Here is a 22,999-nt window from a genome sequence, read left to right on the forward strand (position 1 = left end):
ACTTTGTCAAAACTCAACAAAATCAAGCAAGACAAAAACAAAAGTTGTAGCCCTTGAAGAGACGAAGAGAATGGTACCTCACGCGACGTCTGAATCGTCGTTTTGTGGCCGGAAAATGCCTCGAAAGTCACTGAGGTCGCCGGAAACTGGGTAAGATTCAAATGAGTATAACTTTTTCAATACTCAACGAAATTGAGTGAAACAAAAATGAAAGTTGTACTACTCGACGAGACAAAGAGATTGATACCTTGCACGCCGGCCAACTCACCGTGGTTTGGCCGGAAATTTCCTCGAAAGCCACTGAGATCGCCGGAAACTGGGTAAGATTCAAATGAGTATAACTTTTTCAATACGCAACGAAATTGAGTGAAACAAAAAGGAAAGTTGTATCCCTCAAAGAGACGAAGAGAATGATACCTCACATGACGTCTGACTCATTGTGGTTTGGCCGGAAATTTCCTCGAAAGCCACTGAGGTCGCCGGAAACTGGGTAAGATTCAAATAAGTATAACGTTTTCAATACTCAACGAAATTGAGTGAAACAAAAAGGAAAGTTGTACTACTCGACGAGACGAAGAGATTGATACCTTGCACACCGGCCAACTCGCCGTGGTTTGGCCGAAAAACCAAAATGTATTGCCTCAAGGGCTGGTACATGTGAACTTGTGACTCCAACTAGGTAAGAGCCAGATCTAATTTGGGGCCTTCTATCCTATATTTGTGGACAACCATCAAATGCTAAAGATTAAACAAACATAATATGTTTTACTGCTTAGCAAAAAAAGCTACAAACCCTTTGCTTATCAGCAAAAAAAGACAAGTCCTTGCACTAGTATACTTTCAAATTACGTTGAGTAGCAACCTGATATATGTATTCGAACGAATTATAAAACAATTGACACACTCCTGACTTCCAAAATTCAATTCTTTTACTTTATATAAACTTGAAAAAACATAATCGGCATCCAAATTAAAGTTTAGTCTTATTCAATGTATTGATTTTCAATCGTTAATTGATATACTATAATTTGGAACTTCAACGCCTAGACGCATGCTTATGTGTAAGAAATTTAAAGTGTCAAATTCGGCACATTATTCTTCATCATTTTATTCACTTCCCTTTTTTTTTTTTAATATCCTAAATAAAACCTCCAAATATTGTACTAATTCATTATATATAAATGATTATGGTGTGTTTAGACTTCTTTCATTAATTACTACATATTTTCTACACTCACAATATTTGTCAGCTCGCTATATAATCAACTTGATAATGTTAAATCCATCATGCAATGCATTTCTTTCCAATTTTTTGTGATAAACTAATAGATAATTGACTAAATAAACATCCTACAAAGTTTCAATAAAAATTTCCAAGTTTTTCTTACAATTTCCGTGGTTTCCATGTAATTTTTATCGATATCGATATTTTACCGATATTTCCATCGATATTTCCGTGTTTTCGGACTACCGATATTTCCGATATTACCGATATTTTCTTCCTTGACTATAACTATATTATACTAAGATTTTCTTAGTTGTTTTTGGTTGCCCCTATGGGAAGAAATTTCTGGCTTCGTCTCTGAGCGGCATAACATCTTTCAGGTTGTATGATTTTTGTTTTGGTTCTTTTATCTTTCAATAGAGGTGACCGATCCAGTTCATCGAAAAGAATTGAAACAGTGATCACAGCAGCTGGTGGTCACGTGGTCGGGTTTCCGGAAGGTGACCTACTGGTTGCCTGAACACCAAGTTACCTAAATCTGTATCTTTTAAACGTCCCCAAATGCCACCTGAGGATTTGTCGCCTTGAAAGATAAATTTAAGAGAAATGGTTATCTCATGTTGTAATAACCCTGAAATTTGTCAACTGCTAACTCCTCAGGGTAACTCATTTCCAAAGAAAAACCCTCAAATTTTCAAAACTAATGTACATGTGACATTTGTATATCTACGTTTAGCTGAGTTGGTTTCAGCAACGTGTTCTTACTTTTGCGCTCAATTTTAAAACTTTATTTCCGTAACTTAAATAAACTTAAGCGTAGAATATAACTTAGGTGGTGATCAAAGATATAATGATGGGGTGTATTAGAAGCCGTTGATTGATTTTATCTCTGTAACTTAAGTGAACAAGGTCGTGCTATCTAGACATCCTTCTTTATTTTCTACACATTCCTCTTAAACTTCAATAGTCGGATTAAATAAATTAAAGATAATCAAATGACATATACTAATAGAACAACGTGGATGTAAAATTGATATGTGGATAGCGAACACCAAAATGAACTTGGTGCTTCGATAGTGAGCAATGATGGAGTGATGTGGTTTATTGGAGGCCTTGGATTATTTGGGTGGTTTAGATGCTATATAGTGCATGCAGACCAAATGGTAAATGCACGCACTAAAAAGAGTAATGATATTCATATCATGTTTTTGTACCATATTTTTATACCATTTTAGGTAGCATTTGATGTGAACAACCACATCATTTGAATTAATCATATTTTTAAATTTAGTTCATTATTTAATAAACTAATAATTAAGAAAAAATAGTTAATTAAATGATGATTGTAATATACGAGAGTCTTTCTTCTTTCTTTCCTTGAATTTTACAAATTTTTCAAATGATATGGCTGTTCATATCAAATGTCACCTAAGATGGTATAAAAATGTATAAAAACATTAAATGAATAGTATTACTCCACTAAAAAATCCAGATCCGATCCAGTGAGGAGGAGTCCGCCGCGAAAGCGACGAACATGGCTGACCCACACGTGGCCTAAACCATCTCCGTGTCCTAGTCTCCTTTCTCCGCGTGTCATTTCCACTTGGCTCCGTCATTTTGCCAACTTTCTCTGCTTCTCCAGACAGAAATCATATTCCAATCTAATTAGTTTCCTCTGTGAATAGCAAAATAGAAGAAAACATAGTCTGTTTATTTTGTTTGAGAGAATTAAGAGGTGGCGGTGATGATGATAGCCAGGAAGGGCTTAGTGTTTAATTTCAGCGGAGACGGTGGAGGTGGCGGTGGCGGTGGCGAAGGCGGAGGCTTACAGGATTGGTGGAATCAGGACAAGAAACAATGGGGGAGTGGCGGTGGTAGCAGCAGCACTTACTATATCTTGTGTGCTTCGTATGGATTGGTTTCCCTTGTTGCACTGGTACAATCAACAACATTGTTATTCTCATTTTTATCATGTTTTCTTTTTATGGAAGGAACATATTGATCTCGTCGTTCAAGGTAGCCAAGCTGGCTACAGCAGCATGCTCAAATAATAATAAATAAATAAAAAGATGATTTTCAGGTACAACTTGTGCGCATACAGTTAAGAGTGCCAGAATATGGGTGGACAATACAAAAGGTTTTCCATTTGATGAACTTTCTAGTGAATGGATGTAAGTTTTTAATTAATTAATTTATTAATTTTTTTTTTTGTTAATTCATTGTATAAGTTTTTTGTCTGAAAACCAAAATGCATTTGGGCAGTGAGGGCTCTCCTATTTGGTCTCTTCAAAACTGTCTTCCTTATCAAACCTAAGGTATGATATTATATTTGTGATTTGCACTCCTCAATTATTTATGTATAATTTTACACACACATACATATATAAATGTTGTCCTGTTCTAGGATTATTAAATGTGTTTTTCGTGAGTGTATGGATGATGCTTTTTTTAGTACAAACGATATTCTAAGCTAAACTCTACACTAAGGGGAGCAGTGAGGGTTTGAACCTGGGACACAATGGCCTAGTGGCGAGTGTATGATGTTTAAGTAACAATTTTCATACTTTTAGGACTTTTAATATTCCATGGAAAACAATAGTGATTCGCGAGGATGTGAAAATTGTCTCACCTAATAGAGTTAAGAAACCTGGCAAGGGCTTATTGCTTTTAGGGTGGAGCCCCAACTTCTTCTCATGCTTGGTATGGAAAAATATACTTGAAAATGCGTAGGTCCATCAATTAAGTATGTTGGAAAATTATAAACAGGATGTGCAGGGTCCTCTTCTTTCATGGAACGTAGCACAGGAATACATTTCCATCTTCATCATATAGATTTTCCCTTATGAGTTTGACCAGTGAAATATGAACCTTCAACCTTGTATAAGTATATAAATTTATCTTAGAAAAAGGTGTAGCTTATCTAGTCAAAGTGTGAATATTGAAGAGTTGCAGTAGTGGTATTAAGATGATACATAAAACTTGTAAGAAAATCTCATGTATATTGTAATTGCTCTCCCACATTTTCTACCACGTACAGCATTGTTTAGTTTTTCTCTCCTATATGGTAAATGCAAGGATAACGTACGTATAAGTTTCTGTTTCTCCCGCACTGTGAAAATAGGCTTCGGGCTTGACCAGGCTGATATTTTAAGATTTGTTGGAGCAGTTAAATTAGAAATGCATGATAATGACCCTTCAATAGCACTGGTTTTGTTCTCCAGTAGCATGCATCATGTATGATACTCTTCACGGGTCATACATCTGCAATTCTAAGATTTGAAAGCGGAGTTCGATTTATTGTAGCTTTGATCCCTAACATCACTGTGTTTCGATGCTTTTCACTAATTGCAGTATCTTGATATATAACGTCTTCTGATGACACTGCCTTATTGTTTTGTAGGCTCTTGAAATGCTGCTTATGGATCTTCCTGGACTTCTATTTTTCTCCACATATACATTACTTGTCTTATTTTGGGCTGAGATCTATCACCAGGTACGTATACCAACTTTTCTTTGCCTTTGATTCTGATGTGAAATAATCACTGTTCCCCGTTAATTACTGTCATCTAATTTGTTTTATGATTTTTTTAGGCCAGAAGTCTTCCAACAGATAAACTTAGACCTGCATATTATGTTATAAATGGACTTGTATACTTCACACAGGTAAGTCAAAACGATGTATTTCCTGTTGAAAATGGTTGGACGCAATGTTGGATTAATTTTATTTTGCTGCTACACTGCGGGCGTCACTGTTTCCTGGTCATTGTGTTATGATGATAGGTGTGCATTTGGATTTTCTTGAGATTAAGCAGAAGTCCTGTTGCCGTAGAAGTTGCTAGAATCTTCTTTTCAGGTCAAAAGTCGATATTATATTAATATTTTTGCCTTTTGTTAATTTATTTCCCTCTAATTTCAAGTTGTGCAGTATGAATAATAAGTTCATTGCAGTAGGCAATTATTATCCCTGGTCAGCACATTAAGTCGATGGTGACTTCATTTGCAAGAAAAACTATTATGCAGATGGAAAAGCTGAACTATTTACGTTTATGTTTATGTTCATTTTGTTTGCAGTTATTTCATTTTGTACTGCTCTGGGATTCTTGATATATGGTGGAAGGCAAGGACTTTTGTCAGCTCTGAGAAAGCATCCGAGTTTTTCGGATTTTAATTTTATTCTGGTTTTAATAAAACAAGTGTTTACTATGACTTGTTTATCACTTTAGGTTGTTTATCATGCTAAGGCGCTTCCCCATTGAGTCAAGAGGACGTCAAAAAAAGCTAGAGGAGGTTTGTGCTTATATTTCGTTCATCAGTGGCAGTTTTCAAACGCAATTCTTGCAATTTGTGTTAGGAATCATGGTTCCTAACTTATTTACGTGGCAGGTTGGATGGGTCACAGGCATTTGCTGCACATGTTTCTTGATAAGATGCATTGTGGTAAGTCCTTCTCAATTGCAAAGCACATGTAACCAGAAAAGTCATTAATTTCTAAGGTCTTCTTTCGTGATTGTATTCCAGCTCGCAGTTTCTGCATTTGACAAAGATGCAGATGTCGATGTCATTGGTCATCCCATCCTCAACCTTGTTTATTACATGGCAAGTATTAAATCCTGAACTTTCGAATTTTGTATATTGCTGTCACCATGACACGAGTTTCATGTAGTGTCTAGCTACTGTAGTCTTTACTTCACCGGATCATCTAATGGACCTTACCTATATCTGTTTCACACTTTGGAAGGGACTTTCTGGGTGAAAATATTACAATCTATCCCCGTAGGGAAGGACCAAAACCTCGATGGACTACTTGTGTCTTTGACTGCTTCTTATATAAGCGCTTTTATCTGTCATAAATTATTTTCACTTCTTTTTGCAGTTGGCGGAGATTGTTCCATCGGCTTTGGTGCTATTCATCCTGCGAAAGCTGCCCCCAAGACGTGTTTCTGATCAATACCAACCCATAAGTTGAAAGCTCTATCTGCCGCTAGCAACCTATTCAGGGAAAGAAAGAGGAAAAAAGTAGGTAGTACTCTTAAGAGGAGAGCCTCGTTCCTGCGCGGTTAGTGCTTCCCTCGGTCGCGTATCACCTTTGTGTGATGATAGGATGTTTTAAGCCAATACTGAAACTGAATTTGTTTGATGATTGTGTGACCTGCTTCAGTTCAATTACATGTATATTCTTTACTTAATATTTCTCTTGTATTTTACTTATTATTTCTCCTGTATATGCTTTTTTCTAGCAATGGGAACGGTATCTATCAACGCCCTCTACAACACAGCAAGAATTATGCCGGTACTTTCAAACCAACTAGTTCCGTCTCGTAATAAAACTTAACCTTTTCTCATTGATGGGGAAAGAATAAACATATTTTAGACCGCGCCTCACGAAAACTTCAAAAGGAATCAGGATAAAATTCCTAAACCGGAACGCGGTGGTTGACAGCATCGTTAGTGAGAGACGTCAACGGAGGCCTCGGGAAGAGTTAATCTTTCTGTTTAACACCCCGCTACCTTGGAAACAGCTCAGCTAGAGGTAGAATCTAAAGACTGGAAGAGCACCGCACATGCGTGGTGTCTAGTGGGCCTCCGGTTAACTTTTCTGTTTAACAGCTCACCCATCCTAGAAACGGCTCAGCTAGAGGTAGGGTCCAAGGACTGGAAGAGCACCGCACAACACGTGGTGTCTAGTAGGCCCCAGTGGCCGTTGAAAATCCGAAGACAATTCTGTCTCTCGCATTCAGTTCAACCTAGAATCTTTGGACGTGCACAATGCCATTAGAATCCAGCAGCCCGATACACATCCAATTCGGTCCTAGATTTCAATGGATTGGGGGAATTATTTTTATTTCGATAGTATCCGCCGGTCTGAAATCTAATGTTTACATGAGTTCATTTGCCAAGCTTAGTCATATGACAATATCCAGGTTGTTGATGCATAAAACCGGAGGTCTTGGAACAACGTAAATCCGACCGTGAATCTGCAAGAAATGTAAATAACACAAGATGTATCGTGGTTCACCCCAACGTTTGGGCTACGTCCACACTGATTATTGTATTTCTTTGAGATGTTAAAGAGGGAGAGAGAGAGCTTCTCTATGAGGATGAGAGCTCTGAGAGGGTGAGGGTATGGCCTAAGAATTCGCCTCCCTAATTGTGAGGGTGACGGGTCCTTTTATAGAATAAGGGCTCCTCACTTATTACATATTTGCCCCTCCATTTATTACATAATTACATTTGAGTCCCCTGAGTATTTATACGAGGTATAAATATGGAGGCCCTAAGTATGGTATAAACACTAGTCCCCTAAGTCTTCAGTTAAGATAGTCTTTTGGCTGGAGACTTGAAATTCAGTCCATGTGTGGGCTATAGTAACTAGATGTCGTCTAGAACTGATACTCGATATGAGGCGATACCCAATCTGAAATTATGCTCAACTAGAAGTAGCACATGTTGCGAGGCTGCTCTGCTTGTGGCTTATGTTGCCTTGGTTGGCTCGGCTTGTGGCGTTTGAAGGTGAGGGAGTCCTTTTTATAGAATAAGGGCTCGCTCCTCAATACAAAAAATGATGGGCTAGAGTTGGTGCTCGCGGCGAGGCGGTTGTTTAGCAGTCGGTAATGCTTTCTAAGGAAGGTGAAGGAGTCCCTTTTATAGAATAAGGGCTCGATCCTCAATACATAAGTGATGGGTGATTTCTAATGAAAGTGAGGGAGTCTATTTTATAGAATAAGGGATTGCTCCTCAATACATGAATAATGGGTGCTCTCTAATGAAAGTATGAGAGTCCATTTTATAGAATAAGGGATCGCTCCTCAATACATAAATAATGGGTTAAGTCCCCCAAGTATTTTTTTATGAGGCCCAGTTGAGGCCCAATATATGGTACATAATGTAGTCCCCCAAGTCTTCGGTCAATAGAGTCTGTTGGCTGGAGACTTCAAATTGAATCCATGTATGGGCCGAAGTGGCGGTTGTTCGGAGGCGGTATTTGTATACCCTGCACTGAAACTTTGTAGGTGAAGCTTTGCAAGTGAAGCTTTGAAACTGGAGCTCTGTAAATGAAGCTTTTGAAGCTAGAGCTTTTGTAAATGAAGTTTTTGAAGTTAGAGCTCTGTAAATGAAGCTTTTGAAGTAAATGAAGCTTTTGAAGCTAGAGCTTTTGTAAATGAAGCTTTTGAAGCTGGAACTTTGTAAATGAAGCTTTTGAAGCTAGAGCTCTGTGAATGAAGCTTTTGAAGCTAGAGCTTTTGTAAATGAAGCTTTCGAAGCTGATTGACATGAGTGATGCTCATGAATGTTTATGTTGATTGACATGAGTGATGCTCATGGATGTTGACATAAGTGATGCTCATGAATGTTTATGTATGATTGATATGAGTGATGCTTATGAATGTTGACATAAGTGATGCTCATGAATGTTTATGTATGATTGATATGAGTGATGCTCATGAATGTTTATGTATGATTGACATGAGTAGTTCTTATGTATAATTTATGTATGATTGACATGAGTAGTAGTGCTCATGTATAATTTTGAAGTACTAGGCGTACTTTTGATCACCTAGTGGGTGATAATAGCGGGCTTGGCTCTTTTGGGCATATGGGCCTTCGCCCTCCCCATAACACTCCAGCCCATTATTTTGGGCTTGACGTTTTTTTTTTTTTTTTTTTTACCCTCTGATGGGATTTATACAGATATCTCCGAAAGATATGAAAAATAAATTACATCATTCAAAAATAAGGAAAGTAAACCACATCATTATGGTGGGGTGTTTATTCCTTGCTTTTGCTTTCTGCTTTTCTTGATCTCCCCGCTCCTTCTCTGTCCACCTTGTTTTGTAAGGTATTTTTTGCTTGCAAACCCACTTGCTTTGGTCATGCCCATCCATTCTCACTTCTCTTTTTCCCTTTTTCTTTTTGCTTTTCTGTTCCTACTGCTTTTCTTTTCTCCTTTTTTCTTTTTCTTTTTCTGCTTTACTTTTGCTTTTACTTTGCAGAGTGCAGATGGCACTCAAGTTCTCTGTTTCCCCATGGCTTTCCTGGTCGTCGGTGTCCCAAATCTGGGTTTTCTCCTTGGTCCACTTGAATGGCGTCATTCTTCACGCCAAAGCACAACGCAGTAATCGCCGCAATTGGAGACGACTATCTTCTCCGGGGTGACAACGGCCACAATCGTCGTAGGACCGACGGCCACGTGCATCTTTTACACTAGCACCATCTTCCACAACCCGCACCGTAGCACTAGGATTCGACTCTTCAAGTCCTTTTATCGAACTTTTGGTTGTGTTTTGCAGCAACGGTGCACTTTAAACAAGCTGAAGAGGGAGGAAAATCTGCTCATGCACTTGGAAGATCCCGGGATCCTGCGCAGCGTGAAGCGTGTCCACTCTTAAGGTGAGACGTAGAAGCAGACGCGTCAGTTGGGGCTGTCAGCTCCAGCAGCATCGGAAACGATGCGGTGGATCTCAGCGCCGGTGAACTGGGATTTTGTTGTCAGGGGTGATGGTGTCGATCTGAGCAATCATGACCTCAAGACCACTGCCAGCCAAGGCACTCATGGTCGACTCCTCTGCATCGAAAAGCTTCACCTTCTAAATCCCACTATCCTTTAGCATCTGAACCACCATCTCCGGCAGCAACTTATGGGTTGCCATCGTTCCCCAATTCACACCAAGACCTTCTACACCACTGCAAACACACAACACAGCCACCACAACCAAAATCCACTCAACAGAGAAGTGAAGCCACCGTTCCCAATAGCATTCTTGTTCAGGTCCATCAGTTTTTCGTGATCCGTCGCCGTCTCAGGCTTCGGTTCCACAAAAAAGGAATTGGGTTTAGCGGGCGCGACGGAGTTGACCTCCTGGGTCAGTGAAGAGGAGGAGGGCGAGCCCGATGAGGAAGAGCATGACGGCCTAGAACGCTTGGTGTTGTTAGAATCGTAGCGGGGGTAGTGAAACGACTCGGTCTGCTACGGCGGAGGGTGGCCCAGGCTGTGCTAGACTCTCGTCGTCATCGATGGTCACATTAGCACGTCAGTAGAGTCAAAATGGCATCGTGAGTGTGCTCGTTTGGAGAAGGGATGGGGGAGTTTAGGCAGAGAAAGGGCGGCGGGAGGTTGTCGGCGACCTGGCCGTAGTTGACACCGATGAAGGATTGTGAGTCCATAACTGTAGGGGGATTCTTGCAATCTTACGCTTCAAGACTCGAAACTTACCCCGTTGCACAAATATTGGGCATGATCTGACACAAGCAGCAGTAACATGGAAACCTGTCAGGTCATGAGGGCACTTGTTTGCACTTATAGTCAACAAATCCAGACCGAATGATGGGATAATCAAGGCTGAAAATGTGTACAAGTTTTCAGATGAAGATGAAGATGAAGGAATGAAGGAACTTGTTTCCATAGATTATGAAAATCAACAGATCCAGACTACTGTAGTGTTAGAGTGAGAAGATTTAAACAAGCAACAGAGAGAGATCTGCGAAGGTTTCGAGTGTATCTGAGTCTTCCTCTATCCTTCTCTCTGTGTGTTTAGAAAGAGAAAGAGGGGGAGAGAGAGTATTTGGTTTCCTGAGTTTTTTTTGCAGATTTTTCAGATTCACGGTGGATGTGAAGAAATGAAAAAGAACCGACATAGTTTTTTGTGTCGTTTCCCACAAACGGCGCCAAATGTTGATGCACAAAACCGGAGGTCTTGGAACAACGTAAATCCGACCGTGAATCTACAAGAAATGTAAATAACATAAGATGTATCGTGGTTCACCCCAACGTTTGGGCTACGTTCACACTGATTATTGTATTTCTTTGAGATGTTGAAGAGGGAGAGAGAGAGCTTCTCTATGAGGATGAGAGCACCGAGAGGGTAAGGGTATGGCCTAAGAGTTGGCCTCCCTAATTGTGAGGGTGAAGGGTCATTTTATAGAATAAATGCTCCTCACTTATTACATATTTACCCCTCTATTTATTACATAATTACATTTAAATCCTCCGAGTATTTATACGAGGTCTAAATACGGAAGCCCTAAGTATGGTATAAACACAGGTTATAAATAAATTAGCGATTATGAAGTTTTATTCAACGTCCTAAACAAATTGTAACGAGTATACACTACACATTTCCCTCCACTGGGGTGAAAAACATACATAAAATTACAACTACATTCAAATTCTGTGAGCAGGAGTAAGTTTTGGTTGTCCTCACTACACTCCCGCGTGCTCCTGCAGAACGCGGAATATCGTAAACAATTCCCTAAGTTCATTAAACATATACACACATGAACCAGGATCTCCGAACCAGTATAAGGATGCCAGTCATGTGTAATGTACAGGTCGCGTAACTCAAGAGTCGGCTCAATCAAATGCTATAGACATGAAAGTGTCATCATCCAACAACTTGTCAATATCGATTAGATCCTCACCACCCTCGGCCTTTTCTTCTGATCCCTCGACAGCCATACCACTTACCTGCCGATAGTCCATAACATGCAAAACGTGCTATCAAAGTGGATTGGTATTGCTTAACGGTTCCATTAATCGTCTAATAGTAAATGACACAGCGACATCCAATAAACGTATGAACATGTTTTTTTCTATAATGAATTCAGACACAGCAAGGTAGAAAAGCAAAATATCTGCAAGAATATTTAACTTTAGAAAAGAAAACTGAACCAAAAACAAACACGTTAATTAGCAGGTCCTTATGATCGACAAGAAATGCAAAACATCAGCGACAGCGAACCATAGCATAGTATCACTAAACTATATCCAAAAATGTCATCGGGGTTCACCAAGAACACAAGTAAACTAACTAAAGACAAAATGAAGCGCAATTGAAAATTCGGTTCTACAAAAAGTAACTCAAATAATAAGACTATGAAAGCAAAATGCACAAGTTTAGATCCATCAATACCTTTGTTTCACGGAATCCTTCGACAACATTTAGCAGTCTACGGTATTGAGCTCTTCCCTCTGGATACTGAACCATAGACTTTACCCTAGTGAGTGCTTTTTGTAACCTTTCCTCTGTTTGTTTTCTTCCTTTCTTAAGAAAGTCATAATCATCCTCGTTTGAGGGCACAGGTTGTGGGCTCGGAATCTTGGCAACTGCATCCGGTCGGAATCCTCGTAAACCAGTCCCCTTACGTCTCCAACGCAAAATAACTTTCTCCAGAATTCCAACTGACCAGGTGATTGCCTTATATTGTTTCCTTACCTGGTGTCCCCTTACATGGGCCTTTATAAAATGAAAAATGGGAAATTAGCATTCACAGCCGTAGTAAAATAATTCAGAAAAGTAATACCCAGAAAGATAAAAGAGGGTTTTTCAAAAGTTCGCCTCGAAATTCATTTTACTTAACCGCTGCAAAAGTTAACAGCATGGGAAATGGAGAAAATATACAATTAGGAGCCCACTTGAAATCAAATAGTTAATAAAAGTGGAGAATAAGACCAGGATCCAGTCAAACCCTAAGTGGTCCCAAAATTAACAAGTCTACAACCCTTTCCATCATTTGTACAAGAAAACTAAAAGTACTAACTTTTATATGCGAAACAACCCATGGTCAAAGTACTTTTATAGAGAGCTTTATATGGATCACTTGTGCCACAATAAGATTGTTTTTTCTTTTTATGATCAAAGTATATAATGATAACAATAATAATCAGCAGGAATAAAATTGTAGCGGACCTGGATTTTAACAATTCTCTGGCGAATTATCAGGAATTCTTTTCTTTTCTTCCAACCACGAAACTTTTTCTGTATCTGAACTGCAGCAGTATGAGCAAACCCTTTGACCGGTCCCACCTTGTGTGATTTGGAAGTTATGAGTGAAATTGCTCTCTCATCCGGCATTCCGAACTCATCAATGTCATGCTCAGTAATTCGTCTCCTCTCAAATGACAGCATCCTAAACATTTGCTGTATACGATCAGCAGCTTGGGTAGCATTAGTTACAGCAGTAAGTGAGTCCTTCAGTGACAGCGCATCGGGCATATCACCGTAACTCACAGGTGTAGCTATCCGTTCTGAAAAAGTTTTGACAACTTTTGTTCCAGATATTTCTGCAGCACTATCTTCCTTTGCATCATTCATTGTAAGGGATTTAAGGAAAGTGGTCAGGGAAGACTCTGCGAGGAAGCCTGAAATTCCTTTGTGACTGTTCACAGATGCCAGGTCTGCTGGTGTTCTACCCAAAGGTACCTCTGGAGACGGGTCGGTCAGTGCTCCAGGATCGGCACCAAGAGAGACAAGGACTGCAACTGTCTGCTCTCTGAATTTGGCATAGGTTCAGGAAATAAAAAAACAAATGAGTAAATGTAAGGTGTTGGAAATTTGAAGAAATTTATAATGGTAAAAGATAAATGACATATATAGCTTAGAGCTTAAAAAGTGCGGGTTACTATGAAATCACTAGTTAACTAGTGGCACCTACTCCATGTTTCAGAGAAAAAAGTCAATTGTCCAATGGCATCCTCATCTCACATATTTTAGATAAGATCAAGCTTTGCAAAAGTATGGTAAAACAAACTTGGGATGCTTTAATGGGCTCCAAGGGAAGTGTATAAGCCAAGCCCTTAGTAGACAACATAGGTAGATAAGATTCAACAGAAGCTAGACTAAAATAAAATGGTAAGGGTTCTGATGTCCTTGCCTGCCATAGAATGCAGCCCAATGAAGGGCGGTCCATCCATTAACATCACGAAAATTGATACTAACTCCCGCAGTTACAGTGGGTTTTATGGCCCAATTGTAGGAAAGGGCAGCTGCTAAATGTAGCACACCTTGTCCTTCAGCATCTAATACACTTGGTCCTTTACCATCTTCTATTGCTTTATAAAGTAGCCAAGTGTACAACTTCTCTTTCATCAGCTTTATAAGATGTTCCATCCCTTCATTTTGGAGCAAATAATTCGCTACTGTTGGTTCTGCTGCATGTAAATAATCCTCTTCCTCCTTCAGTGATATGATTTTACTAATTATGTTTCGATTCTCCTTAACACCTCCAAACAGGTGACCTGAAGGGCTGACAGACCTCAGAGACAGTAAACTCTCAAGACGTAAGTGAAGATGCATTTCGTGTGCAGTGTCATTGCATATATCTGTCATATCTAAACCTTTGGTGGAGCCCACTTGATAATCGAACTCTCTTACTTCACTACAAGCTAACCTGTTGGAACAAGTTACATAGAAGGGGACTTGCCCGGCACTGTGAGGTGGAGCAAAACAGAAAAGAACTCCACTGGCTAAAACCTTTGCTGGAACTTCCACCTCCCCAAACATACAAGACCAGCTGTATTTTGTTACCTCCTTTTGACTTACCAAGAATGTTCCAAAAACCAGAATCTGTTTCACATTAAGAAGAATGAGATAACAATGAAAACCATCAGATCTACATTAGACATGTCAACATATTCTGTAGCCCATTACAAATAAATGGAGACAATAGATCCTTTGATAGTAGCCTTACTCAATTATTGAAATTGAGTTGGAAGACAGATACCAAAGAACAAATATAACAGCAAAACTGATTAAGTGGGAACAGATGAGAAGCAAAACCAAAATATGTAAAAAATCTCAAGTATAAAAGTAATAGAAATTAAATAGTAGGTTTCTTTCTTTTCTGCTCCGTGAGTGGAACATGTTAGTATTGCAAGAAGTCCTAAGCACGATGTACAATGTCTAACTAAAAGTTAGACTTGATCAGAGTAATCATGCTTATGGAACAATGGCATGTTATAAAATACATTTTCATCAAGGAAATTATTTTGGTGCAAAAACCATCTCTAAGGATACATCCTAGTGAGCATCTGACTAGATATATTTACGTGGCAGAAACTCAGTCCAATATACAAGTTACTATTTTTCTGCCCTATTTTTTAATTTTTTTGCTTTAAGGTGTATGATAATATGGTTCAGAATTTTGTACCTCAATTTCAGAGTCTGTGTATGCCCACTTTGGTGAAAAATCAACTATGCTGAAAAGCTGGTCCTGGGAGATAGAGGGGCTCAACGAGGAATCATCAACTACATCTCCACATTCAGCAGTGATCCATGAAATACCAGATGAGGATTGCATCTGTAGATCATCTACCTCTCCAAGTTCCTTGGAAACCCACCTAGAAAAGCTGTCAACTTTCTTCAAACCCTCTTCTCGATCTAATAATTGCTGTCTCAAAGTGAAAGCATAGTTGATATTCCCATCTTTCGGAACATCATGCTCAGAACTTGATATGATTAAACTTTGAGATTCTGCATTTGTAAGCTGTGCTTGAAGGTTGTCCTGCACAAGCTGCTCATTTCGCTGATTGAGATGAGCACCAACAAGGTCTGGAGCATTGCTCAGATTCGCATCAAGAGTTCTTTGCAAATTCACCGACTGATCCAGGGACCACTCAGGCAACTGCAGTGAATTGTCTCCCAAAGGAAACTGGATAAAGAATGTAACAATTAGAAAATTAACGTAATTCTTATTTCATAATTTGAGAAATCCATGCTGTTTACAAGATACAAAAAGGTGACAAATAAATATATGTAGCAAATCAGAGAATCCATGGTTGAAATCACGCAAACCAAAATATGAAATTAAAATTGTTGGGCAGTCAGTTAACAAGCAGAGATGCTCCTTGTTAATAGACCAGGTTTTTTACCGTATACTTGCATTATTGTTTGGACCTTATAAAATTCAATACCTCAGCTCTTTTGGATGTCTATATATAAAACAATAAGTAGTGATGCAGTTCAATAAAACATAAAAACCCAGGGCATACACATGGAAGAAGCATTGCACCTCATTTCAGCAATTATCTGTATCAATAAGCCCAAATGATATAAGCTAAGGAGCATGCCAACTACAGATTAAAAAAAAAACACAGAAGCTATTAAATACCTGCCAATTTGTTTGCAATGGCAGAGAACTCCCAAACTCCTCCTTTAACAGGTTATTCCCAGAAGTTTGTTGTTCAAGGGGAACTCCAGCAGAACTAATTTGGGTGGAAGACATTGATGCATGAGAAGTTCCATCATGTAATCCCATTGTGCATTGTTCCAATATTTCTTCCCAAGATCCCACACCAAGTGTTTTTTGAGAATCAATCACACAAGTAGAGTCATCAGTGAAATAATGTTGATCTTTGTCAAATTCTGGCCTGTATACTCCATGAATTGATGACTGGCCATCATGATTTTCTGATAAGATTGTAAAATCAAATCACTGTGTTACACCACATAAGAGGGTATTGGATGAATCCATTCAAATAAAGATAAATAAACAGGCAAAATCCCTTCCCCACACCCCACGAAAAAAAAAAAGAAAAAAAAAAAAAGCAGAAAGAAAGTGCATTACTTAAACTTGAATGCAGTGAGGGATCAATCTCCGCATTGTCCACGAGAGGACCATTCCCCATTTTTGGTGACTCAAAAACTGAGTGAAATAAGGAACTTGCTTGGCGACTATCTCCTGCATCAACTCACATGTTAAATGGAAGATCTTGTGCATATTTAAGAAGTGTGCGAGTTTCACAGTCAATTTGGCATTCATTATATGCATCATTTCCCAAATGAAGACCGTAGATTCTCGACCCAAAATAAGAGAAAAATGACATGTAAAAGATATCCTCTTTTAACAAAGTCAGAGAAAAAGAATACCGGAATCAACATCTTCCCATGATGATGTAAGGGTGCTGCTTGGGCTTGCATAATCTGTATATCCTGAAGGTGCTCTGCCATTGCTATTAGAAGGGCTAGAAGTCCAGGGGCTGCCCTTTTGCAGATCCGCTGCAACCTCATCATTCTCTCTTATGCCTCCTGCATTTGCCCTATTACCCTAATAACAAAATAACCAAAAGCTAAATCACAAGCAAATATATTTTATGCATAAAAAATTTCAGAAAGCACCAACAATAAAAAAAGTATGCACAGGTGAGATAAACTGGTTTGAGATACTTAGACAAATTTCAGTATTGACTCTGAAAAAAGCTTACACTCAAATGTCTTAACGTCAAAAAAATGCAATTTTGAGAAAGTACGTGGCCAAGGTCAAATATCTGAACTGTGCAAGGCATTTTTATCATGCAAACTGCAATTGTGAAACTACTGGCCCTCCTCTCTTTCCTTTGTACCTTTTTCTTTTGTACACCCCCTCTATTTTCTACAAACCTATCCTTCAGATCAAGATTTCATGAGGTTTCACCCCTATTGTAATTTCTGTCTTTCTTGAGAATTGAAGAATTACAACAATTGCTGCTATTTGGAATTTTGGATCAAGTCAACCTCACAGAGAGAGAGAGAGAGAGAGAGAGATCCAAGAAAATTAAATAAATAAATATATTGTATTATGCCAAGAATGTGGCTCAATCAACATCTTATGCTTTACGGAGAGGTCAATGAGGGGAAAATTGTGGCAGCTAGTGATTGGAACTTCGAAATCCAACTAGAGTATTATTTTTACATGAAGAAAAATTGCAGCCCTGCTATTAATTCCTTAGATTAACTGTTAGGAAATAGGAAGACTCAAGAGAGTAGCATGATCAAGTACTTTAACTGGATTAAAGATGGTCTACATAACATAAACAATAAAGGGAATGAAAAGCAGATTAAGAACTAGGAGGAGGATAGTAATACCTTTACTTGCAAGTAATGAACAAAAACTATGTGCATTAAATCCCTGCACATTGAACAAGTACATAAAATTAAAAACAGAAACCTTGAAAAAGAAAAGAGAAGTTTTAAAAAACAGAAAACTGTAGAAATCTAACTGTATTTGTGCTTTCCGAAAAGAAATATAAGCATAAAAGTTTGGATCTTTATGGAAAGGCATGAACAGTCCACTGTGAAATACATGATTTTAATTACCAAACACAGTGTGCATCTAAATATATGAATAAACGTCTATAACTCAGACTTACTGCTCAAGCATCCAATAGCAGCGCCTTTGAAAACTTTCATCATCTTCTCCATGGGCATAGTAGCAGTGTAGAACATCAACACTGCCAACCTGAAATAAACTGAAGAGTGTTACCTCGCAGACTCCAGTAACTCTTTCTTGAGTTTAATGATTTCAATTATTTACACGAGCGTCCTTTCGGGGCATACTGAAATAAGTATCGTCTTTAGCAGAAATTTATTACAAACACTCAGAGTCCAGATACCTTTAGCTTACCTTTAGCTTCTCATGGGCCTCCTTCACAGTCTTGCCATCTCGTTTCTTCCTCCAGTTATGTCCATCCTTTCTGAAGTATCTCAGAACCTTCCTGTCAAAAAGATAGAGCGAACCGCCTGGCATGGTGGAAAAAGTTCCACACCAGAATGTTCTCTATGTGTAAATACTACAACTGAGACAACAACCCATAATCACATTTTATGTACATAAAGAGTACATAAAAAGCTACATCAGAATTTGCCTAACATGATCAAAAGGTTCATTAGAAAAGATGATATCCAGAGACTTCAGGGGGCACTCAATATGCTTTTCACTAATCTAATTTAAACTAAACTACAGAAATGGGGATTCGAACTTAGGTGCAGAGGGGCAAGCAAGCTTTTTTGGCCAACTTGACTACGCCCGGGTCTACAGACAGCTGATCTGTAAAAGCCCTAAACAAATTGGTAATTTTTTCTTAATATAAACCAATTAAGAGGGAATGACATACAACTTTGCAGAAGCGAACAAGAGCAAAATATGAAATTAAACAAATATTTTGTTAATTAATTATAAAGTCAATAACCAATTAACCATACTAGGTGGTTTGTTCGGAGGCTCTGATGAGATTTGGAACTTCTCAAAATTGCTAAGAATTTCACAGATTTCAGCAGGCCGCAGCCATCGGTGTTGGGCTTCAACAAGTAATTGCTGAAAGTCTGCAAAACACGAACGAAATCAAACCAATCAGAAACTGATCGTGTAGGAATTGAAATTCGAGATAATTAAGGGTTGGAAATCTGACCTAATCGAGGGCCCTGAGGGTACGATCCGCTTTCCGACATGGGAAGACCAGTTGAAGCCAAGGAAGCTGAGCTGAGCACAAATTGATTCAAACTAGACAATAGAAGTTTGTTTAAGTCATCATCGTATGTGAGGAGTCAAGTCAACCTTGTAGAGATGGATGTAAGAGAATTATATTTATTTATTTATTTTCCCTCCTTTTAATTGGATCATTTTTTCTATATTTATTTTCTTTGACCAAATGTTAAATTATTAGACCATCATTTTCAATGAAGGGTTAATCTAACCCCAAAAATGTTAGGACTTCCATAAAAATGTTTTGGCTCCCTCCAAATACCTTTTTTTTTTTTTTTTGTAAGTACAACAACATATTTTACACTAACGGGAGAGGGAGTTTGGAAATCACACAATAGGCAACCTAATATGATATCAATTTCTTTTTTTTTTTAAATTTGACTACATTTAATAATTTTTGTGTATACTATCATGATCTAGTCAGACAACGGTTGATTATGAGAGACGTGACGAGGTGCACCAATTGAGAATCATGTTCACGGATGATTACTAATAGTATCCTTGATGGGTGGCTTCTTGTTGTATTTGGTGGAATCCTATTCAAGTTTAGGTCAATAAAGAGTAAAACAAGAAGAAGAAAACAGTGGTTTTTACCTCTTAAACAATGAATCTTTAAACTTATATGATAACTCTTATCAATCATCATACAACAAGAAGATAACAGTGGTTTTTACCTCTTAAACAATGAATCTTTAAACTTATATGATAACTCTTATCAATCATCATACAACAAGAAGATAACTATGGTTTTTACCTCTTAAACCATAACTTGATTTTCATCAAGATTGATGACCCTAAAGGAGGGTCCTTTTTCTTTTTTCTTTTTTTCTCAAGCTCCACTCCACAAATCTCCTAAGTTGTCACTAACTTTACCAATCATTCAGAAAGGAGTTAACAAGCTAGTTTGGCAGTTTGATGTCTCCCAAATACTTAAAGTCCTGCTACAATCTCTCAAGATATGATTAATATGATTCAATAGGCCAATGATATATGTGGAGGCATGAATTAAACAAATCTAGAAGAATACGCTATGTGGTTTACAAGCACAAGATGACAATTTTACCTTTGTCTAGCATAGTGCATCCATGCTCGCACACAACATGCATGCAACTTCTAATATAAATAGCCAAGTCAGCTAGAGAAACTGGTACCAATTTACCACTCATAACTTTCTGTATTAAGTTTCTCTCAAATCCTTTTATGAGTTACAACAGAGACCCTTTGGGAAAACACCTTTCCCCCTCCTTGGGTGTTTGTTAATTAGCCTGTTTTGTGGGTTTAATCGTTAGTTAATCATTGCAAAAAATTTGCATGCACGACATAGTTGACATGTAACTGTTTCGATAAAAATGAACATTGGGCCGATGTCGCGGCCCAATTCCCTTAAAGAATAACTGGCTGCTTGATGGGTATTTAATTTTAACACATTTGAACAGTAACCAGTCCAACATTTGAAATGTGTTTGTTTTTTGTTTTTACAAGAAAAGTGCTTTGACGTGGTGGTTTTGGGCATCAAATTAACCCCTATTCACACCGAAGAAGTTGTTTTGCAGGCAGGTTTTGCAGAAAAAGTGATTTTCCATGACAAAACTTGTAATTTCAAGAAGATCTAGGATCGGTTATCTAAGTGGAGACTCATCTTCTATCAACAATCACATCTACCACTTGGTAGAGGGGGAATGTATCAAAGCCAAAAAAGCTAAATTCACATGGAAGAAAGCTCTATAGAAGCAACGAGAGAATAAGAAGAAAATGACACTCAACTCAACTATCAAAATGACTCTTAAAAGCGTTGTCACTTACCTTACATTCCTTTTATAGTCAGCCACCATATTTATAGGTTTAGCTCTATTTATCGATTTCCTTGTCGTTAATTTCATATTTCCCCATTAAGCTTGTACCTTGTAGTTGTAAGGAGTTTACCCGACATATAGCTGATCTTACCCGAATAGGTTGAAACTTTGTTTAAACACTTGTATCTACTATTTTAGTTATCATCATTTCATGCATTTTGCTGTCAACTTCATTAACACTTTATGAATTCCTACAATTTTTTCACCTTAAATATATGTTCAATGTTTGTTTATCTTTCCTTTCTGTCTTAATTCTTCCGACTAACATTTATGAACTAGTTCGCACTATTGTTGGTTAATTTATAATGACTTGGCATTCAACATGAATTGAAAGTTATTGTCTTCAAGGCACATAAAAGAACTTATTATGGACTTAATCTCTCCATAAACAATCATTTGATCAAGAAGCTCAGTTAACTTGTGGCGCAAGCAAATGACTTACAAACACTTAAATCAATCTACAATATGTTGGTCTTGGCCAACAGTGGCACGCCCGACACTCTATTAACTTTGCAAGAGAGCTTAAGAGCCTAACAAAAGATTCCATTAAGACACCTTTCAAAATTTACATAAGAGTTCACCATGCATGCAAAGGGAGTTATATGAGGAACATAAACACCGAACAGGAACATCATTAGTTAAGCTTCTTTTTGCCAGATATCAACCGTAAGAAGATTTTTAGTTTAGGAGGGCATTTAAGTTTCAACAAAAATTTGTGGTAAGAATTAGGCTAGTCATTCTTTTTAAAGAATTAGGCTAGTCATTCTTTTTTCAAGAATTAGGTTAGTCATTCTTTTTAAGGAACATGCCATAAATAGAATTTGCTTATCTTTGCCAAAGACAATTATATATACAGGATAATTGGTAGTTAGTTTGTATTCTTTTTTAACAAATTGCAGGGTCAGTGGATTAAATCATTAAATGTTTGGGGCGAGGCCATCAGTAGTATCGAACATGCATTAGGGTTTATAGGCATTATTTTTTTCCGTCACTGCGGTAAAACGCCATCTACGGTTGCTAGTTGAACCAAAATCTCTACAAACGTGACTACAAAAGATTTAAGAAATAAGAAAAAAAAGAAATTATGAAAACGAAATGAACATATGCAAGGTACTAAATGCTCATTTGAGAGTGTTTTTAAAATGACTGAAAACGCTTTTCGAGAAAATTTTTTGGGGTTCCAAAAGCACTTAAAGTGCTTCCTGCAAGAAGCACAAGTTGGTGCTTCTTTTATGAAGCACTTCAAGTGATTTTATAGAATTCACTTGCATTTTACTTAGGATTGTTCAAAGAAAAAAAAAGAAAAAACACCAAAAGTTCTTTTAGGCATTTTAAAAGTACTTCCAAACGAGTCTTAACACAATATTTTTCATTCCCTATATAAAACCTTATTCAAGATAACAGAAAGAACATTTTGTGAAAACCTTGTTGCTTACTAATCATGTAAGTACTAGAGAACAATAATTCAAGGTGGCCATAAGGCTTAAGCAAGTTTGAGTGGATTAATAACTCAAGGTGAACATCATAGTTAGAAAGAAAGTAAAGAGGCACAACCCCAATCTATCTATGTCCAAAACATATTACATTTATTTCAGTACAACATACAAATTCAGAAATAAAAAGCTCTCTTCCGAGGCTTATATGTTTTCAAACAAAGCTACAAAGTTTTGTATAAATATAGTCAATACGAAGCTACAGATGTAGAAAGAGATCAAGGTTTGTTTTGCTTTCCTCTTTTGCATTAGAAGTTATTCCTGATCCAAAAACGCAGCTTTCTGGATCTTTAAAAAGAAGAAGCTCTCTCTTTGGAGGCTTATCTGTTTTCAATGACAAATCAGAATTGATCTTAGACTTTTTTGGTGCAATCATAATCTTAGTACTTCTTCCACCTTCACCAAAGTAGCACCTT

General features: G+C 37.9%; 2 protein-coding genes across 2 annotated transcripts; one reads left to right on the forward strand and one right to left on the reverse strand.

Moving 5' to 3' along the window:
• Positions 1 to 2,871: 2,871 nt before the first annotated feature.
• LOC103436580 (tobamovirus multiplication protein 1-like) lies at positions 2,872 to 6,411 on the forward strand. Its single transcript, XM_070821622.1, has 11 exons — positions 2,872 to 3,161; positions 3,306 to 3,396; positions 3,488 to 3,540; positions 4,626 to 4,718; positions 4,817 to 4,888; positions 5,006 to 5,078; positions 5,297 to 5,342; positions 5,449 to 5,512; positions 5,609 to 5,662; positions 5,744 to 5,821; positions 6,099 to 6,411. Exons 1-11 carry the CDS (start codon positions 2,970 to 2,972, stop codon positions 6,189 to 6,191), a joined length of 909 nt encoding a protein of 302 aa, XP_070677723.1. The 5' UTR covers positions 2,872 to 2,969; the 3' UTR covers positions 6,192 to 6,411.
• A 4,855-nt stretch (positions 6,412 to 11,266) lies between these two features.
• On the reverse strand, positions 11,267 to 19,335 carry LOC103436536 (calmodulin-binding transcription activator 2-like). Its single transcript, XM_008374967.4, has 13 exons — positions 19,164 to 19,335; positions 18,958 to 19,077; positions 18,380 to 18,495; positions 18,126 to 18,214; positions 17,842 to 17,884; positions 16,867 to 17,044; positions 16,565 to 16,678; positions 16,109 to 16,407; positions 15,149 to 15,649; positions 13,874 to 14,565; positions 12,910 to 13,492; positions 12,133 to 12,456; positions 11,267 to 11,687 (listed from the first exon to the last, which is right to left on the reverse strand). Exons 1-13 carry the CDS (start codon positions 19,201 to 19,203, stop codon positions 11,574 to 11,576), a joined length of 3,213 nt encoding a protein of 1,070 aa, XP_008373189.1. The 5' UTR covers positions 19,204 to 19,335; the 3' UTR covers positions 11,267 to 11,573.
• Positions 19,336 to 22,999: the final 3,664 nt, after the last annotated feature.

Source organism: Malus domestica, chromosome 05 (genome assembly GCF_042453785.1).
Source record: "Malus domestica chromosome 05, GDT2T_hap1".
In the NCBI taxonomy this organism is placed as follows: Eukaryota; Viridiplantae; Streptophyta; class Magnoliopsida; order Rosales; family Rosaceae; genus Malus; species Malus domestica.